This window comes from Protomyctophum parallelum, assembly GCF_964188405.1.
Source record: "Protomyctophum parallelum genome assembly, chromosome: 21".
In the NCBI taxonomy this organism is placed as follows: domain Eukaryota; kingdom Metazoa; phylum Chordata; class Actinopteri; order Myctophiformes; family Myctophidae; genus Protomyctophum; species Protomyctophum parallelum.
In genome coordinates, this window is record NC_139713.1 from 35,989,863 (window position 1) to 36,010,378 (window position 20,516).

General features: G+C 40.9%; 2 protein-coding genes across 3 annotated transcripts in view; one reads left to right on the top strand and one right to left on the bottom strand.

Moving 5' to 3' along the window:
- The window catches only part of nedd4l (NEDD4 like E3 ubiquitin protein ligase), a 68,428-nt gene extending 57,174 nt beyond the window's left edge, over positions 1–11,254 (bottom strand). For both annotated transcript variants that reach the window (XM_083793766.1, XM_083793765.1), the window contains exons 1-3: positions 10,872–11,254; positions 8,019–8,092; positions 2,651–2,726 (exon numbers count right to left, since the gene is read on the bottom strand). In XM_083793766.1, coding sequence (XP_083649892.1) covers positions 2,651–2,726; positions 8,019–8,092; positions 10,872–11,063 — 342 coding nt within the window. In that variant the 5' untranslated portion in view covers positions 11,064–11,254. The remainder of the gene's footprint in view (positions 1–2,650; positions 2,727–8,018; positions 8,093–10,871) is intronic.
- Positions 11,255–13,290: 2,036 nt separating this feature from the next.
- Positions 13,291–15,504, top strand: LOC310878555 (cullin-2-like; the record flags this gene model as incomplete). Its single annotated transcript, XM_083792892.1, has 1 exon — positions 13,291–15,504. One exon carries the CDS (start codon positions 13,291–13,293, stop codon positions 15,502–15,504), a length of 2,214 nt encoding a protein of 737 aa, XP_083649018.1.
- Between the last annotated feature and the right edge of the window lie 5,012 nt (positions 15,505–20,516).

Sequence of the window (20,516 nt, forward strand, 5' to 3'; positions counted from 1 at the left end):
ACACATGAATTCATTAGTCTTGTCTTAGACATTTTATTAGTCTGAGAACTATGTGACAGTTCTCATTAAAATGCTTTCTATTATTGAAATGGAGCAAACACCAGAATGCCAATGAAGCTTTAATTTCACGTCTCTCCGATTAATAAACACAAGCAGTTTTACAGCAGCAATAAAATAACATCTCCGTTAAAATAGCTTTCCCCCATTGAACCCAATGTCCTAAAAATATTAATAATAATAATAATAATACAAAAACGACTTTCGTCTTGATCACGTTACAAAAGAGCAGACCAAATATGTTAGTCAACGTTACATTACATTTCCTGTATAATATAGTATACAATACAGTAGTATGAGTTAGGCCAAGAATGCCTGGATCAGTTTGTCTCCCAATAACAGTCTATGGCATGCTCGACAATAGCATTTTTAACCACTGTCCAGTGAATATTGCCACCGGGCAAACTCTTATCTTTAACAACAAAGATGCTGGCAGGGGTGGCCCATTTAAAAAGACACATAGATGAAGCTCATGCATAGAAGAGCCTTCCCTTCGCTCTTATGCTCCACATGGCAGTGCACTGTCAGCTATTTATATCCTAAAAGACAGGCATAGCCACTGGTAGCATATGTCTGCCTGCACGGAGGCCCGGGCTGCCTGGCTCCAGCAGAGGATTGGCTGGCAAGTAGCTGATGCAAACCACTAGGAGAGGAGAAATGCACTGAGATAATAAAGACGCTATAGTTGCAGAGACAGAATCATGCCCATCTCACTAGCTATAACAAGTGTTACATAATGATGATGGCATTACCGTGTAATTATGTACGGCAGTGCAAATGCCTTGATCCAAATGTCTTTCTGTGGTGTACTGAATATAGATAGATATCTATCTAGTATATATCACTATCTATTTAAGAATGAAGAAGGTCTATATCAACACAGACGCACGCACGCACAACTAATATCACTGCGTAGATACTGTATCAGTCTGGAATCTCTGTGGGGGACCTGCATTTCCAAGGAGAGAATTAAAAAAAATGCCTGTCCCATATTTGCATCCTGGGCCCCGATTGGTGCCGCACAATTCTGGGGCAGGGAAATCCAATCACAACGAGCAGGGCCAGACCAGAATATGGCCAGGGGCTGGGCTATTTTTTCTTTTTTTTGCATTGGCAGATTCATCCGGTTTCCACTAGGCTAAAGTATCCACAGCACACTAGCATAACATAATAGGGATGTATAATATACACCATGGCCTAAATATGAAATGCTAAGCTGATATAGTTTTGAATTTACTTTGCTTTGTCTAACTCTAATACAAATGGATGTTTGCTCGGAGCCTGGACAGCCTCAACCCCACCAATCCTCTCTTTGGGCACGGGTTCTACTTTGACAGGAGGTTAATGTGAACACAAAGAAACGGCTCCCCCTGCTGTGAAGAGCCCCACACACACACACACACACACACCCTAGACTAGAGTGAGAAGAGTCTCCCTATAAATAAGCAAAATTATGTATAATTGACTTAGTTAACCACCTAACCTATACTTCCTCGTACAACAAAAAGCTAAAATAGGTCATCTACAAGATCACAATGTGTGTAATTAATAATTATGGAATTCAATCGTCCAGACATCCACTGCCACTATTGCTGTTGTGTATCTTTGGCGAGCCACATCAGTTCTAGCCTGGCTAATCGTGTGGATTCACTGAAGATTCCTCCCCGCATAATCTTCAGTGAATCCACGCTATGAGGCTGGCCAAGCCAGGCTACATCAGTTCTGCCTTTATCAGATACATTATTTTAACGTGGCTTTGTAGTGGAATCCTCCTTTAAATGTATCTAGCAATTACACTGGTTGGTTATTACTTGTTTTATTACACAGATACATATCTTTGTAATGGGCAATCAACCGAAGTGAGGAAAAAAAAGAAAAGATTTTGCTCTGGAAAACCTGCTATAACACAGTAGCGTAACGCAGTAGCATCATGGTAAATGGTAAATGGTGCATTTATATAGCGCCTTCCTTTATCCCAGGTGCTTTACATAGATTGTGCATTACATTCACCCATTCACATTCATACACCGATGGCGGCAGAAACCATGCAAGGCACCAACCAGCACATCAGGAGCAATTTGGGGTTCAGTGTCTTGCTCAAGGACACTTCGACACTAACTCTGGGGGAGCCCGGGTTCGAACTGGCAACCTTGCGGTTACCATCCAGCTACTCTACCCCTGAGCCACCGCCCACCGCCGCCCCAGCATATTGGTATATGGGAGAGAAGCTGGGAGAAGCTGGGAGAAGAAAGTGCTGTGGGATTTCAACCAATCTGGAGGAGTGAGCTCTGGGAGGGGAGACTGAAGTCTTAGGATGGAGCTTACAGACGGGCCAGGTACTGATGACATGCTCTAGAAAGGACTGAAGTCTTAGGATGGAGCTTACAGACGGGCCAGGTACTGAGTGACGACATGCTCTAGAAAGGACTAGCATAATACAACAACGTGTACATTTATTTTTGCTATTTCATGGAAATTCAATGGTCTCTTTTGAGAGGAAAACAAACTTGATACATAGACACAGGAATGTTCTGGAATTATCATACACATATCTATATGAGGAACAACAGATATTGTTTATCTTGGGTCTTACCTTTTTAATGGTTTTCGTTTGGACTAAGGCAAGGTTTTCATCCGCAGCATAGAGGGAGAGTCTGACATAGGGATCACTGCAGACAAAACAGAGCAACAAATGTTAAAACTTTACATTCAGTCGGACACATTCATTTACACATACAATAAAAAATATAAAATCGTCGATGCTTTACAGTTACACTCACTTCATAAAATAAGAATAGTCCATCAAACAGGAAAACATACTTTTTTAGATCAAATCTTATGGTGGCAAAGACATCATGAGTGTTGTAAGGAGACAGGATCCCATCTAATTAGTTGTACCAGATAGCCTACTCAGCAACAGACCCTTATATCAATACAACCACAAGTGCCAGAGCCTGTATTGCTAGGCTAGGCTTTTACCACCATGACAAAAATCCTACTGGTTCCAAAACCTGAAATCTGAGCTACAGTAGCAATGAATATCCCTGTAGAAAAAACAGCTTGCATTACATTATTGTTAGGGATGGCTACAATGTCATATTGACAAAATAATGTGCTAAGAATAGTAGCTGCAAAAAAAATTGAGTTGAGCAGAACAAACAGTAAGCAGGCTGTCTGTGACTGGGCTATTTAAAAATAACACAGTAGTTTATTTGAAGGTGCTGACAGGGCAGAAATCCTCAAATCCCTAGTGAGTTTTTGATAGCGGCTGAGCTGTTCTATTCATTAGGCTGACCAATTCCTCTGCTGCTTTCAGTCCCCAAAGGCAGCTCTACTGTAGGTTCAATGTCAGGTTGGCGTTCCCATGTCCTGAGATAAGAAACTCCTCCACATATTTCACACACTTGCATTTTATCTGCTCTCACTTTTGTGTGGGGAAGGTAGGAAACCCACTCACTCCATTGTATATTTTTTGCAATCCAATAGGACACCTACATGAAGCTGAGGACATACACATTTTGTTTGGCTTAACACAATTGCAATATAGGCTTTGTTTCTGTTGAACAGTACTTGAATATAAGCTGTCCTACTTGCCAGCTAACATTACTGTCTCTTAATTTATCTGCTACTTCAGAGCAGAGAGCCCTTTTCTGCATCTCCTCACTTCAGCTTCTTTAGTAGCACACTCACTCAATAGTCAATTCAAGGATACATGCAAGACACAGAACGAGGAATTCAAGTGAAATTCCCTCAGAGACAGAGCTAAATAACATTGCTGCAAGCTTTATTGCAAATCAACCACTCCACCAGAATCCATGTTGCCCCGGATTGTGTGTTTATGTCTGGCTGAGATTAATTGTGACTAAACCAAAACAATGCCCTACTCTGTATCTCTGCTACCCTGAAACCTTCACACAATGTCCTGCTGATGAAGTAGGGCAACGGCAATATACGTGTGACTAGATATCATCTGCGATTTGGATATTCTAATATTGTGATATTGCTCAACTTTATCCTTGTCCTTTTAAAGGCTGCATTGCAGGAAAGTGATCAGATTTAAAAGGAAAATATTAGAACACTTAGTTATTCATTATTATATAGGCATTACTGGTTATTATTACTGATGACTGAATGCGCTTTAGACCCTATGCGACCTTGCACCATAGATCATTTAACCTATTAAGACCTGGAACGCATTTGTGCCACGTGACGTTAGCGTTTAACCATATTAACCATTATTTTATACTTGTTGAAATCTATAAGATCTACAAGAAGCACCGAATGCCTCGCTATGAGCTTGTAGATCTGCAATTTTCTTTTAAACCGTGAAAATGTGGCACAAATCTTTGAATATATATTCTTTCACAGCGAACGTTTTTGACTGTACTTTGCTTCTGGGGGGGGTCCCTGGAACAAGATGGGGGTCGGCGGCCGAATACATCATTTGGGGGTCCTTGACATGAAATAGTTTGAGAACAACTGAAATAGAAACAGAGGTTTTTCAGAAAACTGTCAACTCATGATACATTTGTAGTCTAATTTGTAGACATTTGTAATCGGGTGCTCAGGTCTCAATAGTTTAAATCAGTGGTTTTCAACTAGTGGTCCTTGAGGGGGTACCAGGTGGTCCCCAGCTAAATGGAGAGTTGGTAACCAAATAAATAGACCCTTATAGATTACATCATGTTACGCTCTCAAGAGTACAATTATTGTTAAACATCTGCATTACTTAAGGCTACACAATTACAGAATGTAGAAGAATTGTTATTTTGATCAATGTATGCCTGCATGGTACCATAAATGTGGACAAGATCATATCCAACGACAACAAAATATTTGAAGTTTTGTGTCTGAAATGGCTAAATCTGATCCAAATGGTGGTCCGTGGCTCAAATGCAGAATAAATAATGGGCCTTGATATGAATAGGGTTTAAAACCACTGGCTTAAATAGGTCCCACAGAATGATAAGAATAAAGGCAACGGTTAAAAACTGAAGAATAATGTAGTGGTCGAGTATCCAATGAGGAGGAGACGGCTAGCACAGTTACAGTATCTAGTGTGCACAACATGAGACCTCATTCTCCATGACATCAAAGTTTTCTCCTCTTACAGGATGTTCCTGCATGGCTGCGTAACATGGGAGCAGCACTCATAGTGCTCAAAATGTCCCATTCTCCCGACTCTCTGAGCACTTTGCAAGGAGATTTGGTGTACGGTAGATAGAAAAAAGTGTTCCAGGTATACTGTTGGCCCAGTTAAGTCTAGACTAGGGTGGTTAATTATTCTTGTAGATAGTGTAGAATGACAGGAGGCCTGGGGGAGGGAGGGGTAAAAAAAAGTTTGTATGCTATTTTTGACTCATATGTGACTTGAAAAATTAAAAACTAGAAACTTTGATCAAAAAAGAATGACAGGAGGCCGACCGTGGAGGGGAATGACAAGCAACACACGGAACACCGGGCTCCCTCTGGTATCAAACTGACATAAGGCCTACTGTATGGTTAACACACTAGCTATTCACCCACTGGTGTGCTCCAGGGATATACTGTAAAAAAATAAACTCTACCCATGAAAGTATTATCCCCTCAATGTGCATGGCCAGCTGTGTGTGTGTGTGTGTGTGTGTGTGTGTGTGTGTGTGTGTGTGTGTGTGTGTGTGTGTGTGTGTGTGTGTGTGTGTGTGTGTGTGTGTGTGTGTGTGTGCATTAAAACTATTCTTATCACACATGTAATCTTCTAACAGAGTGAGGTTTTGAGGCTATACTGCTTAAAGGGATAGTTCAAGGGTTCTGAAGCATTTCTGAGCAGGCCATTACGGGAAGAAATGGTAAGTCTGAACGTTTTATAGAAGATACGTAAATCTTATGAACATAACTGTTCATAAAATGTGTTTAACTCTACCTTATGAGATTACTTTAAATGCTTTTGAAGTCAATGAGTTACAACAATAATTTCCCCTTACATTACTACTGTTAACTTGAAAATGTGACCTGCGTATACGCTAATGACTCACTATATTGAATGACTTCAATTATCATCTAGATCAGGTTTGCTGCAGAATTTAGCTTTTCAAGAATGATAACTAAATCACTCAGTGGTGTTCCATCTAGTGTTTTTCTACCCTTGTGAGTCCAGACAAGGTAAGTAATTAATTCACAGGGCGTGAGTTATGTTGCCTGACCCGACTGACTGTGAAAAAAGGAACAAGATGTAGACTTGAAGTACAACTCTACAAGGAGATATTATGCAACAGCACACAAACTTGTGAAAACACTGAGTTATACTTCAGCACAGAATAGTCATTAGCTTATGACAAGAGAAGGACAACTAAATAGAATGGATCTTTTTATTACCATAATGCTAAACATTCACCCTATAGAGCTGAAGTTTAGTGCTGTTGCCAGACTTTGGAGGCTAAAGGAGTGAAAGCACAAAATAAAGCAGTCAGTCAGTATCCAGAACTGTAAAAGGAATTATCCTGGGTCAGAGATATAGGCCAATTCAGTAAATTAAGATTTTCTTGCAATAATGTCAGGTCTGTGACAGTCACAGCACCCAACCCTATTCAATGGCACTTTTTTGAGCAGTGCCTCCGCTCCATTAACGCAGCTGTGTGTCCCTGTACGTGTCCAAGTACGGAAAGCTGCAACGCGGTAACTCTGTCATTTCTCGACCGTTTCGGACGGGTCCATTTGGTTTCATTTTACACTCTCAGGAGTTAAATTATCGTTAAACATCTGTAGTACCGCCCAGGCCGTAGCGTAACGGTCTGGGCACCGGACTGGTGATCCAGTCGCGGTGTGCCGCAGGTTCGACTCCCGAACCCGACACGGCCTTTACCACATGTCATCCCCCCATCTCTCTCCCGTTTCCTGTCAGCCTACTATCTGTCCCTTAAAAAATCAATAAAAGGCGTAAGCCGCAAAAAAATATCTTAAAAAAAAAAAAAAAAAAAAAAAAAAACATCTGTAGTACCTAAATTACAATAAGTCTAAAGAAAATTGAGAATGTAGATTTAACGCCTGTTATCTCATATGGTATCACCCTCAATACAGCATATGGAATTGTGGACAAAGTCCTATCCAATAACAAAATATTCATAGTCTTTGGTCTGAGAGGCTAAGTCTCAACAAATGGTGGTCCGTGGCTCAGATGCGAAATAAATAATACTGTAGGCCTTGATACTGTACAGTATGTAACACTAGCCAGTTCAGCAGTGTTGGTGACTGAAGCTCCTGCCACCCGAGCTCCAATGGCAATAATGAATCCTCACTCAGGTCTTTTCCTCTTGCCATCTGATCCAAAATCGAGGTCCACTGGGCCTGCTCAGCACTTTTATACATGCCAAGAGCTCATTATAGGATGTTAATTGTTTAATTGTATCATACAGATTACAGACACAGTCCACTAGGGATGCACCGAAGGTTTGGCCACCAAAAGGCAGAAAATAGGAACAACACATTTCTGGTCAATCCAGTGTTCAGCCGAATAAGTGAAAAACAACAAACAAAATAAAAAGCATGTACCGGTACATCTGTTACCAGGAGCACACTGCACATATCTCTCTCTCTCTGTTGTTTTATTGCTATGTAAGAAGAACAAAATATGGTCACAAGTTTAGATATTGATGCTGGGGTTGTGAAGTTGCTGTTTCAATAAATATTGCTGGCTGAAGAAAGTGTTCCCATAGAGAACATGGGAACTGAGCTGTGTCCAAACCTGGTGTTCGGAAAGAACACCTACATGGCACTTATATAATGACAATGTGGGTGTCAGTGGAAGTATGAAGAAGCTAGAAAGGAATTAAGTCCAACTTATACTTTGTTGCGTACAGATATTGCACCCCGAAAATGGCCAATCTACAAGCTCACAACGCGTCGCAGAACAACACATTGTGAGCTTGTACATCGTCATGACCTCACATCAACCAATTATAAATTGGTCTATCCTCATTGCTCACCTCGCTCCGATGATGTCTTTCTTCGCCAGGTCGATTCCTGCAATGACTTTAACCCGTAGCACCCTTGTATCATGCTGGAAAAGAAAGCAAAAGATCGGAGACATTTAATTAAATTCATCAAGACATTATTTCCTAATTCCCAAAGCTCACTACTACTTCCAACATGTCAGACTTTGAGCACTGGCTGGGGTTTTACATCTTTGAGCACAGACTGGTGGTGTGTCGGATAAGCATCCGACACACATCTCATTCTAAATCTAGCCTATCACAATTTGCGCCCTCTCTTTTCAGTCTTCACTTGTCTGCTCTCACTTTTTATCCTCAATACGTACTTTGCTCAGCTAATCAAATCATCGCTATGGGGTGATCTGCTAATCAAATCTTTGCTATTATTCACACAAACACACAAAGCCGGGCATAGGAGGGGCTAGCGGCCCTCAAAAAAGAACATTCAGTATAGGAAATGTATTAGCCATTTAGGGTTGACCTAGACTCCTAGAGAATTATTTGACCTGCCTCACACACTGCACTCAGGTTGCTGCCTCACACAGCTTTCTACTACGCAGCAAATTACAGTGCAGGCCAAAACAAAATCAATGGCACTACACTACACCAGAAGATAGGCTAGGTAATGTTTAGGCAAAGTAATAGCTGACAACATATTCGGTCACAGACTTAATTATTGTGAGTGCTGCTAGGGAAAGGGCGAGGGAGGGGAACAGACAGTCAGCTGTTATTTAAGGTTGTAGTAGCCTTGTTCAGAGGGATGTAACAATACTGATTGTTTACAACACATTCACAATAAGATTATGGTATTATGGAATGTGGGCCTATAATTGGGTCGTATTCATAAAGAACGTATATGCCTGCGCTGCAACACAGTTATTACATAGAGGTTCTAGGCGTCCAACAACACAGTAAAAACCCCAGTGTTAATTTATCCCTTTGCAATTGTAACTGTAAGAGTGTAAACTCTTGAGTTAAATTAACACTAAGGATTTTAATGTGAACCCTAGGCCTAGGGCACCCCTTCCCTGGCAACGCCACTTCTGTTGTTATAGTATGTGTGGAATGTCGCTATGGTCTTTAGCTCTAACTTTCATAATGACAGACAGGGGTCAGGGAAAATGTGGTATAGTCAAATAAAGCAAGGTAACGTAGCCTGCTCCGTGCTCCCATCTCCCAGAGTCCCAGCAATAGTGACATGAATACTGGCTTGGACATTTCACCTGAATTATTCATTAGGCTACTTACAGTAACAGTACATGATTTTACATAATTATGATTTCAATAAATGTGGCATTTAGCAAAAGCAATAACGATCACTCACAGTGATTTAAATAGATTTAGATCCTAGTATACACTACAGTAATGTAAAAATAATTCTGTGCTTAACGTATAGCAGCAGTAAGACAAAGGCTACCGCTACAAGCCTATATTTTGCAGTTGAACTGAAGACGCTATATTAAAAGACCTGGTCATTTATGGCATAATGAGTGTGTTCATCCAGTAGTCTAGTACTCTATGGAGACTCCTTTGTCCATTGATGTAAGCATGCAGGTAGTGCTACCCCCCCCCCCCCCCCCCCCCCATTTCCAGTAAGAACAGGAAGAATATATGAGGATATTTCATCCATCCATGACAATGCACTCAGCAGACCTAGAACAACAACGGTGTTAATGGCTTAATTTTTTAATAATGTTTTATTTTTGTGCTATTCTTGTATCTTATGGTGGTGTGTGAAACGAAATGAATTAAATGAGTATTTAAACCACAATTCTGTTCTCCAAAACAGTTCATCACTTAGTGGTGAAGGGGCTTTTGTTTAGCAGTAGATATAAGCTGTGTTAGCCTCAAATAATTTTAATTCGTTTTGTGGTTATGAAATTATTTTCAGTTTTGAACATGAAATTTTGTTTAAAAATGTATAATAAATTAATAGTGTAAATAATAATAATAATAATAATAATAATAATAATAATAATAATAATAAAAAAAAACATTAAAAGTAGCTGAAACTATAGGCCTAACGGTATGTAAAATGTGGGTCATTGAAAGATATGCATAGAATGCTTCTATGGAAAACGTTTCCAAACGTTACTTTAGAAAGATCATTACTGGAATAATGTAACGCTAAAACCGTTAAGAATAATTATACGACTGTAACTAAAACCCCCGTTGCAGATTCAGAAGGACTCTTTTTTTGTTTTACTGTAAATGGAATGTAAAGTTCAACATAAAGACTGGAATGTAAGTTTAAAAAAACGGATTGTATTTTTGGAATGGAATGTTAAACCCCCTTGCTTGGCTGGGCTGGAATATAACGTTAGTGTTAGGATCATCATAATAGCTTCTTTATTGATTTGTTAAAAAACCTTGGCATCAGAAGGATATTAGTAGAATGTAACCTTTAAAAACCTTGACACCAGAAGGATTCTAACAGTCCACATTCACTGTCAAGGATCTGATGTCAGCCAAAGAAAGGCTTTGGAATACACGGAACAAGCAGCTCCTGACAGCTGACGTCCTGAGGAGTATTTCTAGCGGAGCTTGGGACAGGAGGCTCGCTCCTTTACACCTTTCAACTGACAAAAATGACATGGTTTCCAACTCCAAGTGAAAAGACGAGGCGTCGACACTGAAAACACATCATTTATTATCGAGCGAAAGGCTCGAGCGACGATATTTTAAGCCTTTGGACGTGAACGCTAGCTAGCTGCGGCTGTCCAGCAACAACAACATACGGCACTACACCCCCTGGCATGTTTTACAGTCCAACGCGTCAATTATCTCTTGCGTTATCGTGCACGGCACACATGTGGTGTCATTTTTTTAAATTAACTTATACATTACCTCGTCTTCTGACAGTCCATATATGGGCTCGAGATTCGTAGCCATTCCATATAGGCTGGAGGTCCACAGGTCCAAACAAGAAACTGCTAGTAGCCCAGCCAAGCTAGCCGTGAACAATAGTCTCCTTCTCCCCCTGTCTACTCTGCCGTGGTGGAGTGCAGGATTCACAGACACACACACACACACACACATACACAGTTCTTTGTGCCGTGGTCGTGGTGTGTTTATTAGTAAGCCTGATCCGCCTGATCAATAACTCGTGAAACAACTGTCAGAAATGTTTCCAAGCAGAAGGCAGTAAGGGTAAGGCTATATATGTTAACTCCCTCCTAACCTAATAATCCGTAGTAGTCTTGACGTTGTGTGTGACAGAAAGCTCTGTGACTTCCTCTCGCCACAGCGGTTGATGATGATGCCGGAGACGCGTTATTATGGATCGCACCTCAGTTGGGGCAAACCCCGCCCCCCGCTGGGGCCGGGCACGGTTTGCCTAGAACTGAAGTGGGATCCATAATAACGCACCAGCGACTCTTGAATCAATGTTTGAAGATCCGGTGTAGAGAGCGGATACGGAAAACGGAAAAGGTTCCGTGCGCGTGCGTGTGGTGCGTGTGTGCGTGTGTGTGTGCGCGTGTGACTGTGTGTGTGTGTGTGTGTGTGTGTGTGTGTGTGTGTGTGTGTGTGTGTGTGTGTGTGTGTGTGTGTGTGTGTGTGTGTGTGCGTGTGTGTGTGTGTGTGTGTGTGTGTGTGTGTGTGTGTGTGTGTGCGCGTGTGTGTGTGCGCGTGTGTGTGTGTACAAGCACTGTCAAAGTGACAGGATAAGGTGGATGCCAGCGACTTGTCTTGAACCAACTCACTTAGTTTGAGAAATTCCTCAAACTAAAATAAAGAAAGGAGGAGATTAAAAAAAAAGACAAGAAAATAATAGTAGGTGGAATTTGCACCCCTCCCGCACACACGTTAGGGAGTTTGGCTTGTCCTGCCTCGCCCTCTGGCGGTCGTATACAGGACATCAGCACTCAGTTGTACAAATAGGCCTATAGCTTCTATTTTATGTGTATGAAGTCACTTCATAGCACACTTATTGAAGTGTAATAGTTTAGTTTAGTTTATTTGATCCTTCAGTTTCAAATACAATATTTACAGACAATGAATGGAAGCTGTTACAAAAACAAAACAAAACATGAAGATGATCAAAAGGAATAGGCAGAAGCTAAAAGCTTATAAATGCCTATCCTACTTACAACAGAACATGATTCGTAATAGCCTACTCATTACATTAACATTAACAGATTCACAAAACAAAAGTCAGATATGAGAATTCCACCCTACACCAAACTCGTGTCACTGTAGAGTACTCCATATGAGTTACATAATATGCACTACATAACCGTTAGATTACACATTACCATTAGATGGGGGAGATAAAAAGGCCTGATGGAACCGGTGGTCAGCTATATTTTAATTGAAAATCACACTTGTGTGAAGTGAGGGGCACTCTTATCATCATATGCAGTATCATCATATATCACATTCCGTGCTCAGTCAATCAAATAATTTTCCGTTGCACACACACACACACACACACAAACACACAAAGCTGGGCATAGGTAGCCTGGTTAATAAACCAGACCGAATCAGCCAGGCTAGGGCATAGGAGGGGCTAGCACCAATCAAAAAAAACACGGGGGTTGAAGGTGAATAGAGGGGGCTTGGGGTCAGGAGAAGGCAAGTGTAAATACCACTTTACTCTAAAAAGAATGGCGTATGGGTCATACTTCACTGTGGCTATGAAGAACGTTTCAGAGCATACTTAATTGCCAACATTAGTCATAAATGGATACTATACCTAAGGAAACACCTAAGCCTGACATCATAGACCTTATCTTTGGGCACGACTCACATCAAGGCTCCATATGAATGAATGGCATCACAGTAATGACACAAACACTGCAGCCAATGACATAAAAGGCAAGTGCACGTTAATTCACTGCTTTCAGCGACAACCACATGTTATCAGCTATATAAGATATATTCAATACATTAACAGTTAGGCTCTGACTACGAAATAACTCATTGCCTTCCGAGTTAACCCAGGTAGCTGGTCTGACAACTCGGATAACCATATCCCACAGCTTTGTTCCCACTCGTTCCCTTTATCCCTCTAGGCTACTGCCAAGGGGCATCTCACAAAGTCCTGCTTGGACACCACCTCAGCTGGTCTTGACCCGGTGTTAGACAATCAGTCGAGCCTTCGGTATTTATATTGGTTATACATTGCCATAGTGACGTATGACCCTTCGTCACTGGAGCATCGGTAATAGTCGTGTGCTGTGAACAGGTAGCATAATTGAACAGCTTCTAATTGAGACATCGGAGACAGCTACTTTCAAAACGCTGTCTAAAAGGAATTCTTACAATGTCCCTGAAGCCCCGGAAAGTGAATTTCGACGAGACATGGAAGAAGCTGCAGACTACAATCGAGGCAGTTCTGCTGCTTCGCAATGTGGAGTCGACTACATGGAATAACAGCTTCTCTGACATTTATGCCTTATGTGTTACAGACCAAACGCCCCCTGAAGAAAATCCCTTATACAAAAGAACCAAGGACTTTCTGGAAAGTCATGTCCATTCCTTGTACGAGAAAGTTAAGAAGTCAAATCAGATTTTACAGACGTACAACAATTACTGGGAGTGTTACCGCGAAGGGGCAATCTACATTAATAAGTTATTCAGTTATCTCAACACTCATTACATCACAAAGAAAAAACTAGTGGAGGATGATCTGCAAAACAGCTCCACAGGTGAGGACACGGCTAAGCCTTTATACATCGGAGAGCTGGCGTTAGATGTTTGGAGGAAGAGGATGATAGAGCCCCTCCGGCCCATTCTGATCTCAATGCTGCTCAAAGAAATAAGAAATGACCAGAAAGTAATTCATGGAGTCATCAACTCCTTTATTCATGTTGAACAGTACAAGAAGTCCCAGATGGCATTTTATCAGGAAGTCTTCGAGGAGCCATTTCTGAACAAAATGGGAGAAGATTACACACAGGAAGCATCCAAACTAATGCAAGAGTCCAACTGCTCACAGTATATGGAAAAGGTCTTAGCACAGTTGAAAGACGAGGAGGTGCGATTTCGGAAGTACCTGCACGACACCACCTACACAAAAGTCATCCAGAAATTCCAGCAGACGATGGTGGCTGACCACCTGCAGTTCCTCTTTGGCGAGTGTCAGAACATCATCCGGCAAGAGAAGACAGACGACATGGCCAACATGTACACCCTATTGCGGGATGTGACCAGTGGCTTACCTCACATGATCCACGTGTTGCAGGCCCATATCCACGACGAGTGCCTTCGAGCCACTAGTAACCTCTCTCCGGAAAATATGCCAACCCAGTTTGTCGAGGCTGTGCTGGAGGTCCACAGTAAATTTGTTCACCTCATTAGCACGGTCCTGAATGGGGATCATCATTTCATGAGTGCACTTGATAAGGCTTTGACATCTGTGGTGAACTACAGGGAAACTAAATCCATCTGCATAGCCCCCGAACTGCTGGCCAAGTACTGTGACAATCTGCTGAAGAAGTCTGCCAAGGGAAGGACGGAGAGCGAGGTGGAGGACAAACTGACCAGCTTCAACATAGTGTTCAAATACATCGACGACAAGGATATCTTTCAGAAGTTTTACGCCAGAATGCTAGCAAAGCGGTTAATACATAGCCTGTCATTGTCAATGGACTCCGAAGAAGCCATGATCAACAAACTGAAGCAAACATGTGGCTATGAGTTCACAAGCAAGCTCCACAGAATGTATACAGACATGAGTGTGAGTGCTGAACTCAACAATAACTTCACCAACTTTGTTTTCCAAAAAACAAAAAAGAATGTTGTAGACATCAACTTCCACATCCTTGTATTACAGGCAGGAGCCTGGCCCCTCACACACGTCACCTCCTCCACCTTTGCCATTCCTCAAGAACTAGAGAATAGTGTACAGATGTTTGAGGTGTTTTACAATCAGAAATTCAGTGGTAGAAAGCTGACCTGGCTGCACCACCACGGCACAGGTGAGGTCAAGCTCAACTACCTGTCCAAGCCCTACGTGGCCATGGTTACCACATACCAGATGGCCGTGCTGCTGGCCTTCAACAACAGCCAAACAGTAGTGACCTACAAGGAACTACAGGACACCACCCAGATGAATGAGAAGGAGCTACAGAAGACTGTTAAGTCCCTGTTGGACGTCAAGATGCTCAACCACGACTCACAACATGAGGAAGTAGAGTCCGAATCCACGTTTTCATTAAATATGGGATTCACCAGCAAAAGGACCAAGTTCAAGATCACAATGTCGATGCAGAAAGACACGCCACAAGAGATGGAGCAGACAAGGAGTTCTATAGACGAGGACCGCAAAATGTATTTACAAGCCGCTATAGTGAGAATCATGAAAGCCCGCAAGGTGCTGCGACACAACGCCCTCATCCAAGAGGTCATCGACCAGTCCAAGGCCAGATTCAACCCCAGCATCAGCATGATCAAAAAGTGCATTGAGGTGCTCATTGACAAGGAATTTGTTGAGCGTAGCCAGAGCTTGGCAGACGAGTTAAGCTATGTGGCATGAAAACAAGAAGGAGCCAGGAGCAACCCCTGACGTTCTCCCGTCCCACAAATAAAACACACTTTCACAGAAGACCTAATAAATGTATACGGCAGTATGGGTGTAGTTCCGCAACTGTGGTCCGACATGGTAGACAGAGGAGATGATGACGAAGGTTGGGACGTAGGAGTATGTAGCATAATATTGAGGTAGAGGAGTGGAACATAAGTGAAGGTGTGCAGGTGATTTTTCTTTTTCTTATTTCTTTTTGTTTGCCAAGATGACGCGATTGTTCAGACACCGTCACGGCAGCTCTAGTTAGCCTGTGCTTTTATTTAGTTATTTTGTTAGTTTTCATTAATCCTTTTACTTATTTGGCATCAGCATTCATATGACTGTAGTAGACTAGATTTTTCTTATAAGCTCTACATTTATTTAGTTATTTTGTTAGTTTTACTTGATCCTGTGAGGCTGATTTTTTTTTAGCTAAATAACCACTGACAACTTCCCTCTCCATCAGGTCCTCGGCAATACACACAACTTTAACAACTTGATCGGTCAGATGGTTCTCGAGATACTGTAAGCTGGGACATTTTTTGTTGTGAATTATTTTGTGTACAGTTAACTGTTAACCTAATATATACATCCCTGTCTAAAGCTGTTGTCTTGTGCAATAGACAGTCAAAATATTTTGAATATTCTATTGCTATTTATTTGTCAAAATATGTTTGATTATTGCTTTTGTAATTTTTAATTTCCGCCATTTTTTGTAAACAAAAAACAAAAATCACACTCACTGTGAAGTGAGGGTCACTCTTATCATCATACATCATCATCACATTCCGTGGTAAACACAGACACACAAAGCTGGGCATAAGTGGCTAGTGCCACTCAAAAACAAAACAAGAAATCACACCCATGTGAAGTGAGGGGTGCTCTTAACATATCATCGTACATCATCTCATTCTGGCCAATCACAATTTGCATCCTCACTTCTCCATCTTAAACTTTTATCTTCAATGTTTGTTTTTACACAATGTTTGTGTTTACACAAACCCGGGTTAGCGCCCCTCAAAATAGGTCTCTCACGGTCACGCAAATTTGGATGAAATAATCATAGCCATTTGGAATAAATAGTTTGCCAGAATTGGTATGTGGCCTATAGCCTACGGTCATGATTCAACAAATCCAGTTCAAGAACTAGAACTGCACTCTGTCGAGTGCCTACTTGCTTGTTGCACCCAAGTAGGCCATAAATGGCCTACTAGTGCGCAAGCAGAGCGTGCAAGTACTGTCGACCGCTATAAACATTCAAATCTCAGCCTCTCTGTGAAAGAACATTTGCAATATTGAATTATAGGTTTAGCTATTTGCTACGTACGTAGTTTTAGCGTAATAAAGATATGTTTCAGTGTCGGTATATGTAATTTGTAAGTTGATTAGCGGTATACTGTGGTTATTGGGTCGTTTGATGCGTATGTCCCGTAGCAGCATATGATGTGATGAGCATATGACGTGATTAAAGGACATGCCTCTAAGGTCCCCCTAAGCCCCAAGGTCTTCCACTGCTGGCCTGCTCGCTTTGCCTAAAGAAATTGCAACTTTCTTGCTTCTACTGGCCGACGGCATGGAACAAACTCCCACTGTACCTTTGACAGGCAGCCTCTGTACATTTTTAAAGCACAGCTCAAGACCCACTTCTACACCCTTCCTTTAAATTGATATTTTATTTTGTTATTCATGTCCTCACTGTATTTTATTACTGCTTGTTTTTTAATGTTTATGCCTTGCTTTTCTTTTCTTTTTTCTCCATTGCTCTGTAAAGCACTTTCATGTCATGAAAGGTGCTATACAAATAAAGTTTTATTATTATTTATTATTATTATGTAATTTGTGAATAATAAAATAAAATAAGTTTTAAAAGTTTTAATTGTAGGGGTCTTCATGTTACATAATAACATGTATTAGGCCTACCATCTATGATTATTTATGATCGGCTTGCAGTGCACAGTGCACTGCAGTGCCAATGTGCCATGAGTGCGTGATGGAGAGATGATGCGCGCGTATGCAGTGACAGCCCTTTGCATTCTGTCTGAGAAACAGCCATGGTGCTGCTGCTGAATATTCGGCTACCTTATTCTCGGTCACGTGGTTTTATCATTACGCGCCCGCGCGAAGAGCCTCTCGTAGTTACTAGTTGGACCTCTCTGGACGCGGTGGATGGGGAGGACTGCTGACTCTCCGGTTCAGCCAAATAGTAGGTTAGTCGGTCGGTATATCCTCCCCGCCGGTGCATCTCCACTCGGGACTCAATCGACACACTGACGAGTTGACAGAAATTGAGATTTGCTTCATTTCACAGACAAAAGGTTAGTGAAACGACATATTAAAAGTGATTTCAACAGATATCAGCAGACAGCATCCAGCCCTTGTAAATATAAATAATGCTGCTTTATCTTTTATTTTAACTATTGGGTAACACTTTATAATAACTATACACTTTTAAGCATTAGTTAAGTAATAGTAAATGCATAATTCATCATGAAGTAGTTATCATTTGTAAATTGCACTATAGGTGCATGTGTGCAAATATCAAGAATGAGTGATGTTTGCAACAATGGATAGGCCTACCAGAACTTCCAAACTGATTTAGCCTACATTTTGTCAATCTACTACAAGCTCACAACATATATATATAAGGACACCAGGTTCACAGTTAATGCCCAAGCACATCTCCAGCATTTTTATAACCGTTTAAGCCTGTTTTATAGTAGCCGATCTACAAGCTTACACACTCACATGTTGTGAACTTGTAGATCTGATTATTATTTTGTGCATATTCGCCTACATATGCCCAAAATATTGCATCCTTATTGGACTTAACAATCCATTTGTGCTACTCAATGTTAGATCAATTTCATCAAATTAATGTTTTTTTTATTAAGGTACTTGAACCATACATTATGACAGAACAAAGTTCCTTACTTGTACAAAGCATTGCACACACTCCATGCTTCCTTTAGTTGCAATTTGCAGTCACTCTCAGCTTTCCCAGATCAATAATACGTGCATATGTTAGTTTTGTTCAGTTTAGTTCATTAATAAACAGTCAACGTAATTAGTAGTTGCAGAACTATTACTGTAGGTGGGACCTCATTTACATGTACTGTATATTGTGAGCTTGTATTTCTGTATAGCCCTCCTGAACAAGGGGCTCATTGAAAGGAATAAAGCTATGTTCTAATCTATAGCATAGCATTGTCATAAGCTAAGGACGGAACTAAGGAACATTCTTTATTAATGACCTCTGTTTTGTATTTTGAGACCACTTACAGCATATGTTCATGGGATCATCATGCTTCATTTTTGCCTTATGTATTGACACATCCATCCAACACCATGAAACCGAGCACAATTTAAAATTATGTCAAAATAATTAACTTGCCGTATGCTGCCTCAGGTCAGGAGTTAAAACTGATTTTTACTTCTTTGTGCAACAGAGTTGCATGCCACAAATCTCTCAAAAATTATACTTCTTGACCAATTAATGGTTACATGGTTTAGGTTCTTTGTTTATTAGCATCATTCAGGTGTTATTGCTGACGATGTCAAGTCTATGCCCTATTTTAGGTGTTTCGATTGTAAATTACGTACAACATTATATGCCATTGTAATGATAAATGTGAACGTGCCATTTTAGTATCACTTAACCACTATACTTCCCTGAACTCTAAAACAATATGTTCTGGGCGATGAAGTGAAACGAAATGAAAATTCAGGCTAAACCTGCATGACTTTTCAACCTAAATGTTAAATATCGCTTTGGGGCAACCTACTGATTCCCTAAATTTCAAGAAAATCTGCCCATCCTGAAGGGTGGGAGTTATTCCACTTTGAACTTCGGACAATAACTCTCTCGTCAACTATTGTTCCTACCCAAACACAGGGTCTAAATGTCTCAATAAGAGTACATTACCTCCAACCACTGCAACTGTTTTAGTTATATCATACTCTGCCATGATACAGATACAGATTTGTCAAAATAACATTAACTTTCCCCCAAAAGGTTGAAAACAACATAATCCAGCTCTTTTGGTGGCACTAAGCACAGTTTCTGATTGAAATGCAATTGTGAGGGGAAAAAAGCAAACAAACGTGTAGACAAAATAGTGAAAATAGAACAAATACATATAGTCCAAAAGATAATAAATCTGGTAATATCCTCACCATCATCACCCAAGTAATTAAACACACACTACACATTCAAACAAAACATCATAAAAGAGAACAAACAGAAAGCATGACATGGCTATGTGGATATACAGTATAGGCCATTAAGTTGTTGTTATAGGGAGCTCTTCTCTGTTTGCCAGCATTTCACCAGCTTAACAGCTTATTCCATTTGTTCCATTGGTTACGTAAGAAGAAAGCTAGGCTATATGTAGCGCAAGGCTCATGCAGTTCCCTAATGCCAATTATCAGATCATGTGAGGTTGCTGAAATAAATGTGTGATGGAGAAGAGTAGAGATAACCAGCCACTGGCTTTGTGGTATCTGTTGATATGATGCCTTACATGGCAACTGGCTATAGAAATGTTTACATAAATGAGAATAAGCTGTCAACACTCAACAGTCCAAACAACTAGTTATTTTCATCAGGTGCATGTGTAAGTGGAACACATATAGATAGCAAATAGGTCGAAACATTATTTTGGGAACAGTAAAGTAGGGTTGTTGTTTGTGTGTGTGTGTGTGTGTGTGTGTGTGTGTGTGTGTGTGTGTGTGTGTGTGTGTGTGGATATGGTGATGTACAGTATATGGTTGCAGTGACTGTTTCAAGTATGGAGGGCAGTTATAGTGAACACATTTGAAGAGGAATAGGCACCAGTGTAATTGTCTTCTTGATTTAGGCTGCAGCCAGTCAAGTGAACTACAGGTATGAGGTATAATGGGAACAGTGGTGTGTTCTGTATGCAGGACACCTCAGTACAAAATCTGCATAGGGAGTTGTGCAATACATTCTCCAGTGCTTGCTC